The sequence below is a fragment of the Pongo abelii genome, chromosome 2 (assembly GCF_028885655.2).
Source record: "Pongo abelii isolate AG06213 chromosome 2, NHGRI_mPonAbe1-v2.0_pri, whole genome shotgun sequence".
In the NCBI taxonomy this organism is placed as follows: Eukaryota; Metazoa; Chordata; class Mammalia; order Primates; family Hominidae; genus Pongo; species Pongo abelii.
This window is the reverse complement of record NC_085928.1, coordinates 7,093,191-7,110,733: the sequence shown is the minus strand read 5'-3', so window position 1 is coordinate 7,110,733 and position 17,543 is coordinate 7,093,191. Positions and strand designations below refer to the sequence as shown.

Below are 17,543 nucleotides of genomic sequence, written 5' to 3'. Positions count from 1 at the left end.
GAGCCTTCCTGTGTTTAGATTCTCAGAGGTAGATACCATGTCACTAGAAAAGGGCTCTGGGTTTCAAAAGAGGGGACTTGGATAGAACCTGAGGGAGAGCTGGGGAGATGGGAGCTCTGTCAGCTCAGGGGATGTCTGATGGGAGACATTCCGGAGACAGAGAGAAATGTCTCCTTCTGTCTCCAGCCTGCCTAAAAGCGGATGCCAACGGAAAGAATTTAGTTGTTAACTGAGACCTGTGGGTCTGAGAAGCGAGGGCAGCAAAAGAAAGTAAAATCTACGACTAAAAAAAAAAAAAAAAAAAAGTCAAGAAGCAGGAAACAAAAAGGGCCAGAGAGCAGGAGCTGTTCAGCAGGGATCAGAAACCAGACGAATGGCTCAAGAATGAAAAACAAAAAGCAAAACCCAACTTGACAATAAATTGGAACCGGAAACCACATTATATGGTGTTAACACCCCCAGTGTGGCAGGGAAGGTGCGCCCTTTTACAATCCAGAGAAAACCTGACCAAAATATATCCTCGGGCAGCGACAGAGTGGTTGGTCACTGAGATGCTGGAGACCCCCACCAAGGGGGTTACCAAGCCCAAAACTGCTCAGAACATGCCCAAAAGAACCAGTGCCAGGTTCAGAAAAATATGGCCCCCAGGACCCGGTGAGATGGACTTTTGAATCAAAGTTGAAGTTGGAGTCAAAAGCCGTGGCGTTTCCACCCAGGCTGGGGCCCCACCGGTCCCTACAGAACGTCAGCACTGGCCCTGACTGGTCCACACCGAATGAGGAATCGAGTCCAGCCAGCTGCGAGACAGATGCAAAATGGGCCCCCACCACCCCCAACCCACCAGGGACGTTGTGAAGATTCTCAATTCGCTTGTTTCTGTATTTTAGTTTTGCCTTTCTCAAGCGAGCCTCTGGGAGAGGGTCTGAGCGTCTTTCTCCAAAAGTGCATGGTGAACTCAAGAGAGAGAAGTCCAGGAGACATAATCCAGCCACTCCGAGAACCTCTGGATGCCTCTCTGCTAGCAGACAATGTGCCATGCCACGTCTTGTTTGCACTCCGTTAGGCTAAATAATTATCTTGTTCAAATGCACTTCGCTCAATATGGTGCTTGTTAAAAGCTTATTAGAGAAATAATCACCCTTGATGTGCCGGCTGTTCAGACATCACCGTGGGGAATAAATGACAAGGTGTTTGAAGTGGACGGGAGGAAATAACAACTAAGATTGACAATATATGTGTCTATGAAAATACTTCGTTGTCCATGGAGGAAGATACATTGTATGTATCTATCTGTATCTCCCATTGCCAAATTCACTCCATACTCCTAGAGATTCCCACTCAATTGCGATTGGTTTGAAAGCCCTCAGCTGAAAGCAAGCCATCTGCAGAGGAGGTATAAATCATCCCTGGCTCCCCCTCACCACTCTAACTGCCAAACTCCCAAAGGGGCATGGAGACTTCTGGAGTTACATTCTGCGTTCTCAGTCTCTGGCCTTCTTTTGGGGGCTCTTTGGGCTGAGTGGAGGGAACAGTACATCTGAGGGTCCATTTTGGAAGCAGGGACAGTGAAGAGGTGTGTGGGAGTGACATGTGGATTTGTCAAGGGGGTCCTGCAGTGTTGTCAGGGGTCTCAGGATGGGGCTGGGCAGTGCACATCTCTGCCAAGCAAAGAAGACAGTGAGGAGGGGCCAGGGGCTCTGGGAGGTCACAAGGGCCAAATTCTCCAGAGGTTGTTGCATGTGTCCAGGGTGGGCTGGGTGGCAGGAGGGGGACACCCTTGTGTCAGAAGGCCTGTCCAGCATGTGACAAGTGGAGAAATAGTGGACAGGATGTTCAGAAAGCCCTGTTGTAGCCCCACCTATCCCAAGCAAAGCCCTTGCTCTCAGGTTGCTGGTCTCCTCATCTGAGAAGGGAACATCTGGACACACGATGCTGAGGCACCTTCTGACCCTCCAGTGCTAGGGCTCTAGGACTCAGGGACTGGGACATTGCCTCATGTTCCAAATACAGATGGCACAGGAGGTCAAGGACAGTGGAATGGCAGGGCCTCCGGCTGTGTCTGGCCCTAGTCTATGGTGGTCCCTGAAGTTCATAAACCCCACGCTCTCCCATCGGCTTGGAAGGAGCCTCAGCCCAGGACCCTTGCCACCTCCAGGTAGCCCCAGGGAGGTTGTATGAAATTAGGACATGGACAGGGTGGGGCTGGGGGCTCAGCATGTAAAATAACAAAACCAACTGATGACCATCCTCCAAGTAAACTGTGCAGGGCTGGGGAAGGGTGGAGAGGTCGGAAAGGTGGACTTTGAGGATCCTGGGAGCCTGAGGGAATCCCATAACCCAAGCCACTGCAATTAAAGCTACAGACCCAGGACCTCAAGCAGCCATGGCCAAGTCCCAGAATCGAGGCACCTGAGAGACTGCAGATTCTAGCAACTGAAGGCCCCATGATTCTCAGGTTCCAGAAGCACCTTGCTGGAACTCTGGGATCCCAGATTCCTAAGGTCCCCGTCTGTGCAGAGTCCGTGATTCTAAGACACTGACATCCTCCATGCCTGTGACTCCAGGTAGCCCGAGGAAGAGTGCCTGGTCAACAGGGCCCACACCCCGAGGGGTGACACTGTGCTTACAACCCACCACCAGTTGGATCTGCCACCGTCCCAGTAGGTCGTCCCCTCATCTACCCCCTCCCCTCACACACTGCACCCAGTGCCTACGGTGGTGCCTGACACAGAGTGGGGACTCATTCACGAGAAATCGGTGGGATGGATGAATGCGTCTGCTTAGAGGGAGCGCACTGGGAGCAAAGTGCAAAATACAGAAACCAAGGCTGAGAAGGTGGTGATGGAATGCCGATTGGTGGCTGACTTGGGCCTGAGTTAGGAAAGTGGTTTCTGTTGTGGAAACCAGGAGTTTGCTGGGGAAGGACGGGGGGCGGGGAAGACCACACTAAGGTAGCTAAAAATTCCCCAACTTAACCACCCCCCATGCTTTTGCCACCCCTCGGGCCAAATTGCAATAAAAATGTTTAAAATTTGCCTTTGTACTCTTTGATATTTGGGGGACATCTTGGTGGGGGGGGGGGTCCATTTTAGAAACCAGGCTCGTCCCCCCTCAAAGCCCCCTGGGGTCTGGCTTCATGCCTGCAGTACTTGGCTTACACACTAGGTGGCAGTGCCCACCACCACTGCCACCGATACCACCGTACCTGACTCAGCCACATCAGCAATGTCCACCCCTTGCTCTTGTGCCATGAAGCCCAGGATGGAAAAAATTGCGAAGCCAGACACAAAACTGGTACCACTGTTCAGGCATCCCAGCAGCATACAGTCCCTAAGTTACACATATGTCAGGGAGCAAGTTAATTCACAACACAAGGAAGCCACGCTCCCTACTTCTCTTTTTCTTTAAACATCATCATCATTTCTAAAGTCCACCAGGCCCGCCGGCGCAACACTTGCCTGTACGAGTTATACTTGTACTTGTTGTAGCTCCCCAGTGAGGTCATAGCCCCCAGGCAGATGGCGTAAGAGAAGAATATCTGAGTCCCGGCGTCAATCCACACCTATGAGGGGAAGGGAGGTGGCAAGGAAAGAGAGGAGGGCTGTTAGAGCTGGCTTCCTGGAGGAGGCAGCGAGGGTTATGTCCACCTGGCGATGGCCTGGGGACGGGACCTTGCAGATGCAAATGGAACATTTATGCTCGAATTCAAGGTGCCTTTCAAGGCAGTGCTGAGCTGCAAGGAGCCCCAGAAATCAAACACCCCATCTCCCAGCGACCTAGTATCAGGGTTAAGAGGCTTCAGAAGCAGATGAATCTGGATTCCAACCCTGGAATGACAGTGGGCAAGTAAATATCACTCCTGCAGTTTATAGATAGTTTTCACATCTATAAAATGGGCTCCTTTGCCCTACCCCATAGAGCTATTTCCCAGGTTCAAAGAGTGGCAATTCAGCTCAGTGCCAGTTACATGGCAAGCCCATAAGTCAAGGCTGCTGTCACCACCATTGTTGTTACCATTTGCAGACCCCCAAGTTAGAATGCGGAATGAGGTCCCAAGGAACTATACAGACAAAGCTGCTCTCCAGAATCGTCACTAAACAGCTCTTTCCCAGCTGTCCTCTGAGGCTGGCCAACCCCTCTCCCACCTGTGTCCTGACCAGGGGGAAGGTTGGTGGGGAAGGAGAGCACAGGCCCTTGGGAAGCAACCGGAAGGCCCTGGGGATTCAGGTCCTCAGACAAACCCAGAAAATCTCCCAGGGCTTTCTCCACCTCCCCGAGGTCACAAGGCTGAGTGCCAGAAGGTGTGCTTTCGGTATCTGCCCCTTGACCCTCCAAGGCCATTAACTCTGAATTCCACCCTCAGCCAAGGAAGCCCGCAGCTCTCCAGACCCCAACTCTCCCATCCCCAGGATGCAGCAGCCCTTGTGGCTGCGGTGGGCAGAAGCTGGGTCCCAGGGGGAGACTTGCTCATCAGAAGATTTTTCCCCTTTACCTGATGCAGGGCCTAAAGCAGCCTCTCTAAGTGGCCAGCCTCAGACGTCCTTGACATGAAAAGAGATGCACACAGCTAGAAAGGTCCGTCAGCACTGTGGACAGGCACACCCACAACAGGCCCGGTGGAAAAGTACCAGGGGGCGGTGGCCCAGCTAGACCTGTGCACCGAAGAACCACGGAAGATGTGCTGCCAGTGGCCTCTACATCCTGCCCTGTCCTGTGCCGGCCCAGCCCTGGATAGGAGGGAGGACGGTGTGTCCCAGCCCTGCAGTACCTGTGGGTCCTCAAGGCGGGTGATGTCAGGATACAGATAGAACTTGATGCCTGCGCCCGCGCCCGGCAGCGTCAGCCCTCGGACCAGCAGCACCAGGAGCATGGCGAATGGAAAAGTGGCTGTGAAGTAGACAACCTGCAAGGGCGAGAGGGATTCAGGAGGCCATGGGCATCACTTGCTGCTGCTAAGTTTGAGCATCCTCTCAGAGAGGCAGAGGGGAGCACTGGTCAGGATCAGGGGTTCTAGAGCCAGGTTTGCTGTCTTACTTGCTGTGCGGCCTTTGGCACATTGCTTAACCACTCTGGGCCTCAGCTGCCTCATCTGTAATCTGGGTATATACAGGTACCTACCTCACAGATTTCTTTTCTTTCTTTCTTTCTTTTTTTTTTTTTTTTTAATTTGAGACGGAGCCTCGCTGTCACCCAGGCTGGAGTGCAATGGCACGATCTCGGCTCACTGCAACCTCCGCCTCCTGGGTTCAAGTGATTCTCCTGGCTCAGCCTCTCGAGTAGCTGGGATTACAGGTGCCCACCACCATGCCCAGCTAATTCTTGTATTTTTAGTAGAGATGGGGTTTCACCAGGTTGGCCAGGCTGGTCTCAAACTCCTGGCCTCAAATGATCCACCTGCCTCAGCCTCCCAAAGTGCTGGGATTATAGGCATGAGCCACAGTGCCAGCCCACCTCACAGATTTACTGAGATTAAATGAAAAACATGCTATAAATAGTTTGTCCCAGGCACCACCTAAGCACAAAATACAGTGGTGGACAAGACAGAAAACAAATCCCTGCCTTCGTGGAACTGACATTCCAGGGCGTAGAGGTGGAAAATGCAAAATCAGAGAGTAAGCTATCAAGTGCATGTGTAGAAGGCTCAGCCCAGTGGTTGCCAAACCATGGCATGTGCCCATGGCATGCAGGTCACATTAGTTAACAACTATAATGTTGGTATGATTCCTATGGTTAGGGATCAGATAAGCAAGGGTTCAGATCCCAGCTCCATCCCCTCATTTGCTGTGTGATCTTAGGCATATTGCTTAACCTCTCTGGACCTGTTTCCTCATGAGTAGAATTCAGATAAGAGTAATAGAAGCCCCTCAACAAGGGGTGAGCTGAGGATTCAATGGGATGATGCTTGTAACACTGCCACTCAGTAGGTGCTCCAGAAAGGGAGCCTGTTGTTGACACTGATTTTGCTGGAAGGACGAGACCTTTAGGGAAGAAAATGAGGCCTCTCAATGGCCCTTAACTGGGAATAGGAAAGGCTCCCCCCTTCACCGGGCCTCTGGGAGACCCACGGCCTTCCCTGGGTCACACTGCATGTTCCAGACAGGCCAAGATCAGGTGTGAGGTGGGGATTAGAAATGATGTGGCCATCTGCTCCCAAAGACCTTCTCTCCTCTTGTCCTGCGAGCGCTGTTTGTGGCTTCAGTTCTCATGGATGGATTTTCCCATCTTATTCAACACAAGGAGTTTCCAGACAGAGTTTATGCCTGGGAGGAGTTCGAAGGTGCCTGGCTGAATGGACAGTTAGATCCTAGTGTTTCAGGCAGGGCACTGGCTGAGTAGGAACGTCCCAGGCACAAGCCCACTTCATCCTCACCATGCCCCCCCAGGACAGTGGTTAACAGTGGAGAAACTGAGGCTCGGTGGGCTTTAAGGACTTGCCCAGGGCATCATCGGAGTCCAGGATTTGAACCCAGAGCCTGTGGAGGGCTAACCTCTGTGCAGAAAGGCATGAAGTATTTCACTTCAACATGCAGAAAGTTCATGGTGGCCACCTTGAAACATTGAGACTGGCTGGCAGAGCCCTGGGCCACATCTGGGGCTCAGGGGACCTGGGAGGAACCACTGCACAGTCAATGAACCCATTTTACAGGAGAGGAAATTGAGATGAAGAGAACAGGACGAATGTGCCCATGGAGTTGGGGGTGCAGTGCCAGGGCACTGCTGGGGCCCAAGTATGTAACAGACACTGACCAATAGTGACAGAACCCAAAACCTCACCTAGCTGGCACCAGGACCCTCGACAGAGCAAATTCTTGTGACCATGATCCCTTTGAGTAGAAACAATGAGAAAGGGGCTTTGGAAAAGGGCAAAAAGGAAGCTTTCAGGGCCTGCTTAGCTCAGCTGCCCTCAGCCCAACAACCCCTAGGCAGCGTTTATTAAGCACTTACTGTGTGCCTAGCACTGTTCCAAATGCTGTGACGTCTATTCTCACTGGCCCGTGCCCTAACCCTCTGAGGTAAGTTTTATTACTATCTCCATTTTGCAAAAATAAAACTGAGGCCCAGAGAGAGTCCATCACTTGCGCAGGGTCACGTGGCCTTAAGCAGCAGAATGGGGACCTGCCCCACAGCCCACACATAGCAGACTGGCAAAAAGCCTCCCACAACTGACAGTTTACTGATTCTCCCCAAGACCAGAGGGCAGCCAGTAGGGAGGCCCTCAGGTCTGAATCCACGCTTAGAGGCTGGCTTGCCATGAGACCTCCAGGAAGCCACTGTCCGCTGTAGACTCTGTTTCCCCATCTGGAAGTAAAGGGCTAGGACCGTAGGATCTCTGAGGTTGCCTCCTACTCTGCCACTCTAGGTCGAGGGGTAGAGGGGCTGTGGGTCAGCTGGGGAGCCGCCCCTACCAGGGGTTGCACGCTGCCTCTGCCACCCCTTGCTGGTGACCTGGGCCTCAGCTTCCCCATCTGTCCATTGAGGATAAGGGAACGCTGACCTTGCTCGATGGCCCCTGGCCTGCGGTGAGCATTCAAGAAGCCTCCTTGGCCGGCACTGTCAAGATGGCTCTCCAACACTGACAGGGTGGGCCCTACTCCTGCCTCTGCCCCCGGGCGTCCTTTGTTCCTCCAGGCCTCAGTTTCTCCAGCCACCGTCATCTCTTCTCCTTGAGGCCAGGAGCCTACATGATTTCCCGAGGATGGGAAGGCAGACGTGGAGGGCGGGGGCACATCAGGAAGCCACAGAACGGGGGAAAGAGGTGAAAAAAGAAAACCAACCTGCCTCTCCCTTCCTGAGGACAGGCGGACAGGCGGCCAGGCGCCCTGACCAGTTCCCACCTCTGGGGCCCTTTGTGGGCCACACCCGGGCTGGCGAACAATAGCTGCTGACAGCAGCCCCGCAGGGGTCTCCAGAGGGCGGCCACTTCAAAGCCAGCCAGGCCTCCACTGGGCCAAGCAACCAGTCTGTGGCCAAAGGGCTTTGTGTCAGGGACAGGGGTGTGGAGGTGGCTTGCCTTGTTTTCACGTAGTTAGTTTATTTAACAAGCACTTATGCAGTGAGGATTTTGTGCGGGGCACTCAGCTAAGAGCTTCATGAGTTTTAACTCATTTAATCCCCAGACAACTGAGAAGAGCCAGGCACCAGCCTCACCTGCATTTTCTGGATGAGGATACTGCCCAGAGAGGTGGGGGCACCTGCCTGCAATCACAGTTACTGGTGGTGGATGCGGGATGGATCCAGGCCAGCTGGTGTCAGATCCCCACACCTTTGGGATGTGTGTCATTGTTCCTCCCCAAATCCTGGTCACACCACCACAGCCGTGTGAAGGGAAAATAAAATCTCAGGACCCCAAACTCACTATGCAGAAGGAAAAAGTTAAGCTTGGGAACTGAGTCACACACACGCACAAAACCGGCCTGCCTTCTATTCTTCAGCAGAGAGCTGTGAGACACAGGCCACATATCTCCCCAGGAGGCCTCCCTCACCCTGACAATGTAAACTCACAGCTCATCTTCACAGGTACCGGACAAAGAGACAAGAAATGAGCCATATGCCCACACATCCAGGCATGTGTCTCCTTCCTCCACCATGTGTACACCCTACCCTACGGAAAATGTGTGTGTTCTCTACCCTGCGGAAAATGCAGATTTGCTGAGAGACACCGTGCATAATTACCTGAATTACCTGTTCCTCTGTCCCCTCCTGCTGTTTCCCCTTACATTTTTTTTTTTTTTTAGATACGGTCTCTGTTGCCCACGCTAGAGTGCAATGGTGCAATCAAAGCTCAGTGCAGTCTCAACGTCCCGGGCCTAAGAGATCCTCCTACCTCAGCCTCCTGAGTAGCTGCGACTACAGGTACGTGCCACCATGCCCAGCTAATTTTTGTATTTTTTAGTAGAAACAGGGTTTTGCCATGTTGACTAGGTTGGTCTTGGACTCCTGAACTTAAGCAATCTGCCCTCCTCGGCCCCCCAAGTGCTGGGATTACAGGTGTGAGCTACTGTGCTGGGCCTCCCCTTTATGTACTGAGCTTCTCAAAACCCTCTTTGGAAAAAGTGCAGGCCGCAGATCCTACTGTGGCTCATGTCTCTTTTTCCTGGGCACATCTTCAACCTTGGCAAAATAAACCTCTAAGCTGATTGAGCCCCCTGTCTCAGATGGGTTTTGGTTTACAGTGGTAGGTTTGAAAGCCACCCTTGCTTTGCAGAATCTGCTGCTCCGAGGACAAGTCCCTGAGAGCCATGCTTTCAACTTTTCCGTGGCTCCCCCGGGATCCCCAAGGGACAGGCTGGTGCTAGCCGCTGTGGCCCAGCAGGCCTTGCTGTGGGACATGGTATTTTTCCACTCTTGGTGGTGAACCTCCGTGGCTCCTCTGAGCCCTAGACCCAAAAGCCCTGTGGCCCAACTGTCCAGGAAACTTGCAAGGACAACTTTTCTCCATCCCCTCTGGGCAGTAGAAAAGAGGGTGGCTGAGCAGCAGGGGGAGCCAGGCATCCTTTGGGAGGTAAGGGTCTGGGCAGCAGGGCTCACCATTGATCTCAAAGATCCTAGGCAGGCCCCGAGGGTCCTCAGCGCCCAGGCTGTTGGTGAGGGGCTTCACTAACTCATTTCACATAAGGAGAAGGTGAGGCTGAGAAAGTGAAAGGGCCTTGTCCAAAGTCATGCAGTCTGTGGGATCCAGAGCTAAAAGGATCTGGCTCTGACTACCCCATGCTTTGTTTTTAACCCGGCAAAAAGAGCTGCTCCGGAGGCCGACAGCGTAGAGCCCCAGCCTCAGTGAACGTCCGTGCTCACTCTGGGGCCTCCTCCCCTGTGCGTCTGCAGGGCTTGCACTTCCTATGTGAGTGTCTGGATCTCTGCCCCCTTCCCAGACCCCACTCTGTGACAGCAGGGACATGCCTGCCACATTCCCTACTTACTGCATCCTGAGGCTGGCACGGGGTGGGCACAGGAGGTGTTAGAGTGTGGGGCACCCAGGTTGGGAGTGGGGCTGCCTGGGTCCAAATCCCAGCACAGCCACTGACAAGCTGTGTGATGCTGGGCAAGGTAATGAGCCTCCCTGAACCTGAGTTTCCCCAACTGTAAAATGGGACTAATAACTGCACATACTCTAAACCACGAGGAGGATTCAATGAGCTACCTAGCAGCACTGAGAATGCTGCCCAGCACTCACAGGCTACTGTGCTTTCGCCACCGTTAACACTATTTGTTGAATGGATTAATGGCAGCCTAGTTTCAAACTCCTGGAATAGTGAAAATTACAAAAAAGGAAACTGCAACATAGAGAGGCAAAGTGACTTGAACTCAGATCCTCAGCCTCTCAGGCTGGGGCTCTCCCTCCATTACCCTCCAACTCCTCCTTGCTGGACTAGACACGAGAGCAGAGCCTTGGCAGGATGAGGTCCATCTGCTGCCCGTGGGCCCAGCCCCCACGTCAGCCACAAACCTGGTCTGTGGCCAGGGCTGGAAGCCATGGCCAGAGAGCAGGCAGCCTCTCAGCCATGGGGCTTGAGGAAGTTCACAGAGCCTGACTGTGTTTGTCTTGGCTTCTCTGGTCTGGCCCAGGCTCTGCTATTGTTCTGGGAATCACGCCCACCCCTGGGAGGCCTAGAGCCACCCCACGAAAGAGGTTGTTGCTAAGGGTGAGACGGGAGGACCCCTGGAGGGTCATGTCTTTGCTCGGCCACAGCTGCAGCCTGGCACTCTCTCTCTGGCTTTGACACTATTCTCCTGTGTTCTGCATTATGTTTCAAAAGTTGCTCACTGTCCCTGGCGGACATCAGCCTCCTCCATCAGACTGGGTGCTCCCCAAGGGTCTGGGTCAAACACACCTCAGGGCCTTTGCACAGGCTGTCACTTCTACCTGGAGATTTTCCCCTCCACATACTCAGCTAACTCAGCCCTTCACTTCCTTCACATCTTTGCCTAGAGTCACCTTCTTGGTAGGCCTTGCCTGGCCACCCTATTTAAAATTGCTCCCAACACTCCCCATTCTCCTTCTCTGCTTGACTTTTTCCCATAGCTTGAATCCCCATTTGACTCCTATACATTTTTCCCATTTGTTTTGTTACAACCTGACTCTTCCTCCCAGGCCATCAGCTCCTGGAGCACAGGAATTTTTGTCTGTTTTGTGAACCACTGCATGTCCCCCAGCCCTGTTTCTACAAAGCACCTGGCACACAGCAGAGGCTCAAAAAATACTAGTGTGTAAGTAAGTGATGATGTCTCCAGCACTGCTCAGGACCAGTGCTCCACAGAAACTTTCTCACTTCTGTGTGGGGAAACTGAGGCAGAGTGAAGAAGGGTGTGGTGGTGTGCGCCTGTGGTCCCAGCTACTCAGGAGGCTGAGGTGGGAGGATGATTTGAGGATGGCTTGAGCCCAGAAAGTGAGCTGAGATCAAGCCACTGCATTTCAGCCTGGGCAACAGAGCCAGACCCCGCCTCAAATTAAAAAAAAAAAAAAAAAAGAAGAGAATTAGCATTTACAGAACCGTCTGTGCCAAGCATTGTGCCAGGTGTTTAACACACCTCATTTTAACCCTTACTATCACCTATTTTATAGAGGAGGAAACTGAGGCTCAGAGAGGAGGAAGTGACCTTGGACAAATCACTTGACCTCCCTAAGCCTGAGTTTTCTCATTGTTTAAAGAAAGGAATAAAATGGTGTGCTTGTAAGACAGAGAACCGGGGTAGCCCAGTGCGGGTGCTCTCCAAGGAGGTGCAGGAGATACCCATGTCCCCTGCTCCCGCCTGTTCCGGGCAGGACTGTGCTCACTGGTGTGCAGGGGCAGGTGTCCAAGGCCTGGACTGCTTCCCTTCCACCCCGGGCTTCAGGATGGCAGGGTGGTTCTGCCCCAAGAAACAAGTAGAGGGCACTGTGTGTGTTGGAGGGGGGTGCACAGGATCACCCTCATTCTACCTCTTGCAACCCTGGAGTCCCAGGTCTTGCAGGGTAAGTGACTGGAATAATTACTTGGATCTCTACAAATTCATGATTTCGCCTCTTTGGGGGCTCTTTATCCAGGGAGACACATTCCTCAACCCTCAATTCCACTCTGTGGCTGGGGCAGCTAAGGTCACTGCCCACAGCTCCACCTGGAATGCTACCTTAAGACACTCCTTTGACTTTTGGGGGTTTTTTTATCTTAAAGAGATGTTCCCTCTTTTGGGATGTGAGTCACTGGGGAAAGCGTCGACAGGGCACCATCTAAAGGCAGATGAGCAAACGCCTTTGTTCTTTATAGCTTAGGGCCCTGGGTTCAGGCTCACACCTGTGATCACAACATACCCCTGCACTAGCCTTTGGCATCAGCACAGCCATGACAACAGCCAGTGTCTAGGTTATCAGGGAACAGTTCAGCTCTAATTAGTAACAGGTAACGTTTCAGTTATTGGTTAACATTTTCACTATTGCTAATATATGAGTTATACCTAAAACCTTAAAATTACAAGCTAACATTTTACATTTGTTAATCACTAACATCCTAGTCACTATGTGACATATTAATCAGCAGCAAACACTCCAGTTATGAATAATACTTTGGTTAACAGCTAACACCTTGGCCATGAGTGGGTGATTTAATTATCAGCTAACACTTTCCTGAACAACTAACATTGGAGGTGCTGGCTGAAATGTTAGTTATAAGATAACTCAGTTAATCTGATTTAGCAGCTAAAATCTAAGCCAGTGCCTCTCAATCCGTGAAGTACACTTGGATTATCTGGGGATAATGTTACAACGCAGCCTTTGAGTTTGTAGGTTTGGGGCAGTCCCACGAAGCTCCCTGCAATGCTGATGGGAATGCTTGTGGCCCCCTCTGCAAAGCGAGGGTCCATGCTGTGGCTAATGGCTCTTACCACAGTTGCTGGCTAACCTCCTGTTACCAGCTAACCTATTTATTAGAAGTCCAACATTAGTTATCTGCTACCATCTGCACTGACTGCCAATACCTTGAGACGAGAAAGCTGTGGTGGACGGGGTTAGCTCGTGTAGGCTCCAGAGAGCCTGACCCTTCAATATTCAGGAATTCTGTGAGCTGGTCATTAAACCGTCGACAGCTTGAAAGCAAACATGGTGGGAGCACTGACACCATGAAATGGACAAACACTACAACAAACCTGGGTTTTACTTTTTTCCAGAGGGCGGGCGTAACAGCACACCACCACTGGCCACCTCCCTCCTGGGGCGTGGCTAATTGCAGGCAGGAAGTGGGGGAGAGGGCCAGCCTGGCACAGCTCTCCAGGAGGCAGGGGACGGACAGAAGTCCAACTTACCTTCCCAGTGGACCTGACGCCTTTCCAGATGCAGAAGAAACACACTAGCCAGACTAAAAGAAGGCAGAGAGCAAGGTCCCATTTCAGAGAGCCTGGGTGGTCGATTCCAGGGGACAAGCTCAGCACGTTGCGCCTTGAAGCAAACACAGAGCCAGGAGTCAGTGAGGGGCCTGGCCCCGGAGTAGAGAGAGACAAGGCCCAGACATTAACAGGCTGGGGGTCAAATCCCACCTGAGGCGCTGCATTTACATAAGTCACCTCACCTTTCCAAACCCAGGAATCCCCATTTGTCTTGAGACAGAGTTGGATGGACTCAGACTCCGGATTCAGGCAAACCCAGGTTCAACATAGTCTGGCCTCAGGCAAGTTAAGGAACCTCTGAGCCTCAGTTTCCTCATTGTGAAATGGGCACTGATTTTCTGCTGGGACTTCAGCAGAACCTTCTTCAGTGCCAACCGTGGGCCAAACACTAGGTTCAATTCTCAGCTCTACTGTTCGTTCTGTCACTGACAGAACGAAGTTAGCCAACTTTCCCAGACCTCCAGCTCCTCATCTATAAAGTGTTAAACTCCCCCAACATTGTCCCTTATTATTTTATTCATCCCTGTGTAACCTGGATCTCTCACTAAAATGTAAGTCACACAAGGTCCTAAATTCAGGGTCTGGGATGCAGCTAGCACTTGATAAACCTTTGCAGATGTAACTGTGGTGTTCAGATGCCCAGGGAAGCTTCAGGCACACAGCCAGCACCTAAGCAGTGCTGCTTTCCTCCCCTGCCCTGCCAGGGTTTTGAGGGTCTCAGAGAGAGGCAGGTAAACGGTTTTAAGGATAATTGGCACAGGACAGCCACCAACCCTACCCAGGATGACACGGCAGAGCGTGGGTCTTTGGAGTCCAGAGTTAAGCTTCCCGCCAATCCGAGCTGATTCCTGCTGCCCTGCTAAACAAACACAAGTACCTACTCCCACACATTCTTATGGACGACAGCATCTGAAAGCAGGCCAGGGCGGTGCAGGGTACTGACAGCCCAGGCCACGAAACTTGATGCACAGAAGTGGCACCCATGGTCCCAGAGCTCTAACTGCTGCAACAGTGATCGAGGACAGCCATGCTGAGCACAGGGACATCGGCCCTGCCCACTGGGCCTCCCAGGTTACCTGTCTACCACAGGCTGCTGGCCACAAGAGACAGGGTCTCCATGCTCCAGGGTGTTTGCGAACCCCCGGAAGAAGCCGAGTTTCCTTCTAATGGGAGTCAGCTCCCTGTCTGAAGGTCACACTCCCATGCAGGAGGGGCAGGGAGTGAAGTGTGACTCTGTGCCTCAGTTTCCCCTTTTGTAAAATGAGAATAACTGCTCCTGCCCAGGATGCTCTTGGGAAAGCATTCTGAAACATCCCAAGCTTTCAGCCAGTCCGTGGGATTACCCCCACAGTCAGGGCTCTGGTTCTTGGAACACACACCGGGCTAGACCCTTTATCATTTTTATTTTATTTTTTTTAGAGAAGCTTCAACATAAGGACTTTGAATAAACCCAAGATTCCCTTCTCAACTGGCATTCAAGCAAGGCCTTTCTTTAGTTCACTGCTGTGTTCCCAGCACCTAGAACAGCATCTGGCCCATTGGAGGAGCTCAATAAAGACCTGTTGAGTGAATGAGTGAATGAACGGACTCAACTGGGAGGACAGCAAGTTCACATGTCACTGTAAGACCAATCCGTGAAATACTCCCACTAACAGCCATAAGACAGGACATCTTTTCTTTGCCTTCTTCTTGCTGGTCACAGCGACATCAGTGGGCTCCCCCTGGCACCAGGGATGTCAACATGATAATGCTGATGGACCAAATAAAAGCTACCAGCAACCACCTGCTTTCCAAGGCCTTTTCAGTTATCTCATCTGATCGAGGAGTAGAGGCCATTCACCCCATTTTACAGATGGGGAAAACGAAGGCTTGGAGGGTCCACTTGCCCATGGTCACAGAGCCAGCAGGTGACACAGAGCTGCCACCCCAAGCCCACGCCTGTCTGACTCCAAAACCAGTGCTCTCTCTACTCCACTACACTGTTGGTCCGATTTTAAGAGAAAACAGAGCCTAAATTTTAACAATCTCTTCAGTCCTCTGCTATACGCTGATTTAACAATCTCTTCAGTCCTCTGCTATATGCTGGGATCACCTGGCACCTTGGGGCAGGGGGCATCTCTATAGGGCAGGCTGGCGGCCAACCGCATCCCAGCTGGGGCCCTGCCAAGCATGTGGATCTGGCGCCTGCCACGGCTTTAAAACAAAAAGCCTTTCCTCATTCTGCAGGGCTCAGCACCTTCAGTGAAAGCCAGAGCAGGCTGGGCAGTGGCCCAAGACTTCCTTGTGAATGGGCAGCACCAGGAGAGGAGGAAGAGCACCTTTCCACTGTCTCCCAGGCCCACCAGGTGCACTATCCTCGGTCTCAAAGGAAGCCTCCCTGAGGTTCTGGAATACTCACTGTAGAGCCCCTGTCTATCTTCCACTGTCCTGTCCCACGCTGGGGAAATGTCTGTCTTGCCCACCAGACCCTGGACATCCCAAGGACAAGGGCTTTATATGCTGATGAGATGCCCAGTCACAAGACCGCCTTTCCTTTGATTCTTCAGGGCAAGCTGGCTGAGAAGCTTAATACTCCAGAGCCCTGATTCTGACCATACCCAGCCTGCAGCCAGCTCATCTAACAGCATCTGCCCTTCCCCTACCACCACGCTGGTCAAACCAGTGGTGCCCAGTACTGATGGGAGGCTGCCACACTGGCTTGATCAGGGCAGCTGACCAGCTATGGAGTCTACAACAAAGAAAACCAGTCCTCCGCCTCCTTCTCCATTGCTGGTGGTAGTCCCTTTGTAGGACCTCATGGTGCCATCCAGGGACATTTGCTTTGATCAGGCAATTCCATTTGTAGGATTATCTCCTATAGTTACACCTGCATGGGTGGCCAGAGACATAGTACCCCCGCCAAGCAGTGCTGTCTGTAGAGTGAAAGATTGGAAACGACTCAAATGTCCATCAAGAGGAGCTTGTAAACTGTGGAGCAGGAACACACTGGAATACAATGCAGAGGTATACAACAATGGGAAAGTTCTCAGTGTCCTACTAAGGAGCTAGGTCCTGGAGACAAAATGCAGGAAGAGAAGCAAGGTGAAGAACAGTGCATGAGACATGCTCCCTACTGTGTAAAGAGGGAGGGAGACAGAGACACATTTGTACTTGAATATACACACACTATTTTTGGCAGGACACACAAGAAGCTGGTGGCAGTTGCTGCCTGTGTGGGGGAGGGGGACGCACTTTGCAATGTATTTTTGCACTATTTCAATGTTTTTAATGTGCACATATTACCTTTATAAAAGTTATTTTAAATTCTTGAAAAGCTTTATAACGGGCCATGTGAACGTACTAGGACTGAAACCAATGTATCTCATCAATCAGGATTTGTCACAACACAGCCTGACACAGGCTCAGGGCCAGAGCAACTGACATTCTTTCCAAAGACATCTCGGGCAGCCACGCAGGCTGAATCTCAGGCAGGCCCCTCCACAGTCCCTTCCATGTCTGACTTCCAGGGTCTTCCCAGCCAGAAAGCAGCCAATCAGGATCCCAGCCAATCCCTACCCAGCGGTGACGGCGTGCTCAGTAAACGGTAGAGTGTCATGCTGAGGGAATGCCATGGCGCACTGCCACTCACCTGTGCCTCCTAAGCACACCAGGAGGAAGCTGCACAGGCTCCCCACAGTGTTAACACAGCTCTCCCAGCACACTGTCTCTGCCCCTGTCCAGGCCCCTGATGCCCCCAGGATGATTTCTAGCAGCCTCTTCGTTGGTCTTCCTCCCTCTACTCCTGCCCCAACAAGTCAGAGGGAATCTATCCATACCTATGTCAGGCCACATCCCTCCCCTGCTCCACGTCCTCCCAGGGCTCCCGCTCCCTGGCCAACACGGCCCTCCTGACCTTCTCATCCAGACTCACTTTTAAGAGTGAGTGGGTGCCAGTTAGTAAACACACAGGTCAACGGGTGTAAAGGGGAAGTGTTCTGGGCAGGCTGGGGGTGTGGGCGCCCAAGCCCTACCCTCATCCCCCAGACTGCACCATCACTTCCTCCTCCTTCAGCCACCCTAGCTGCTATCTGGGACATTCCCTGAACAGGTCGAACGTGATCCTGCCTTAAGGCCTTGGACCTAACTGCTTCCCTCGGCCACTTGTTCCAAAACTCCCTCGCTCCTTTCCTTCAGGTCTCTGTTCAAAGGAC

The 17,543-nt window shown here is 52.3% G+C and overlaps 1 protein-coding gene across 2 annotated transcripts in view; it reads right to left on the bottom strand.

Moving 5' to 3' along the window:
- SLC6A6 (solute carrier family 6 member 6) overlaps window positions 1-17,543 on the bottom strand; it is an 87,306-nt gene that overhangs the window by 17,916 nt on the left and 51,847 nt on the right. For both annotated transcript variants that reach the window (XM_024244592.3, XM_024244591.3), the window contains exons 5-8: window positions 13,273-13,405; window positions 4,769-4,903; window positions 3,459-3,562; window positions 3,206-3,330 (exon numbers count right to left, since the gene is read on the bottom strand). In XM_024244592.3, coding sequence (XP_024100360.1) covers window positions 3,206-3,330; window positions 3,459-3,562; window positions 4,769-4,903; window positions 13,273-13,405 — 497 coding nt within the window. The remainder of the gene's footprint in view (window positions 1-3,205; window positions 3,331-3,458; window positions 3,563-4,768; window positions 4,904-13,272; window positions 13,406-17,543) is intronic.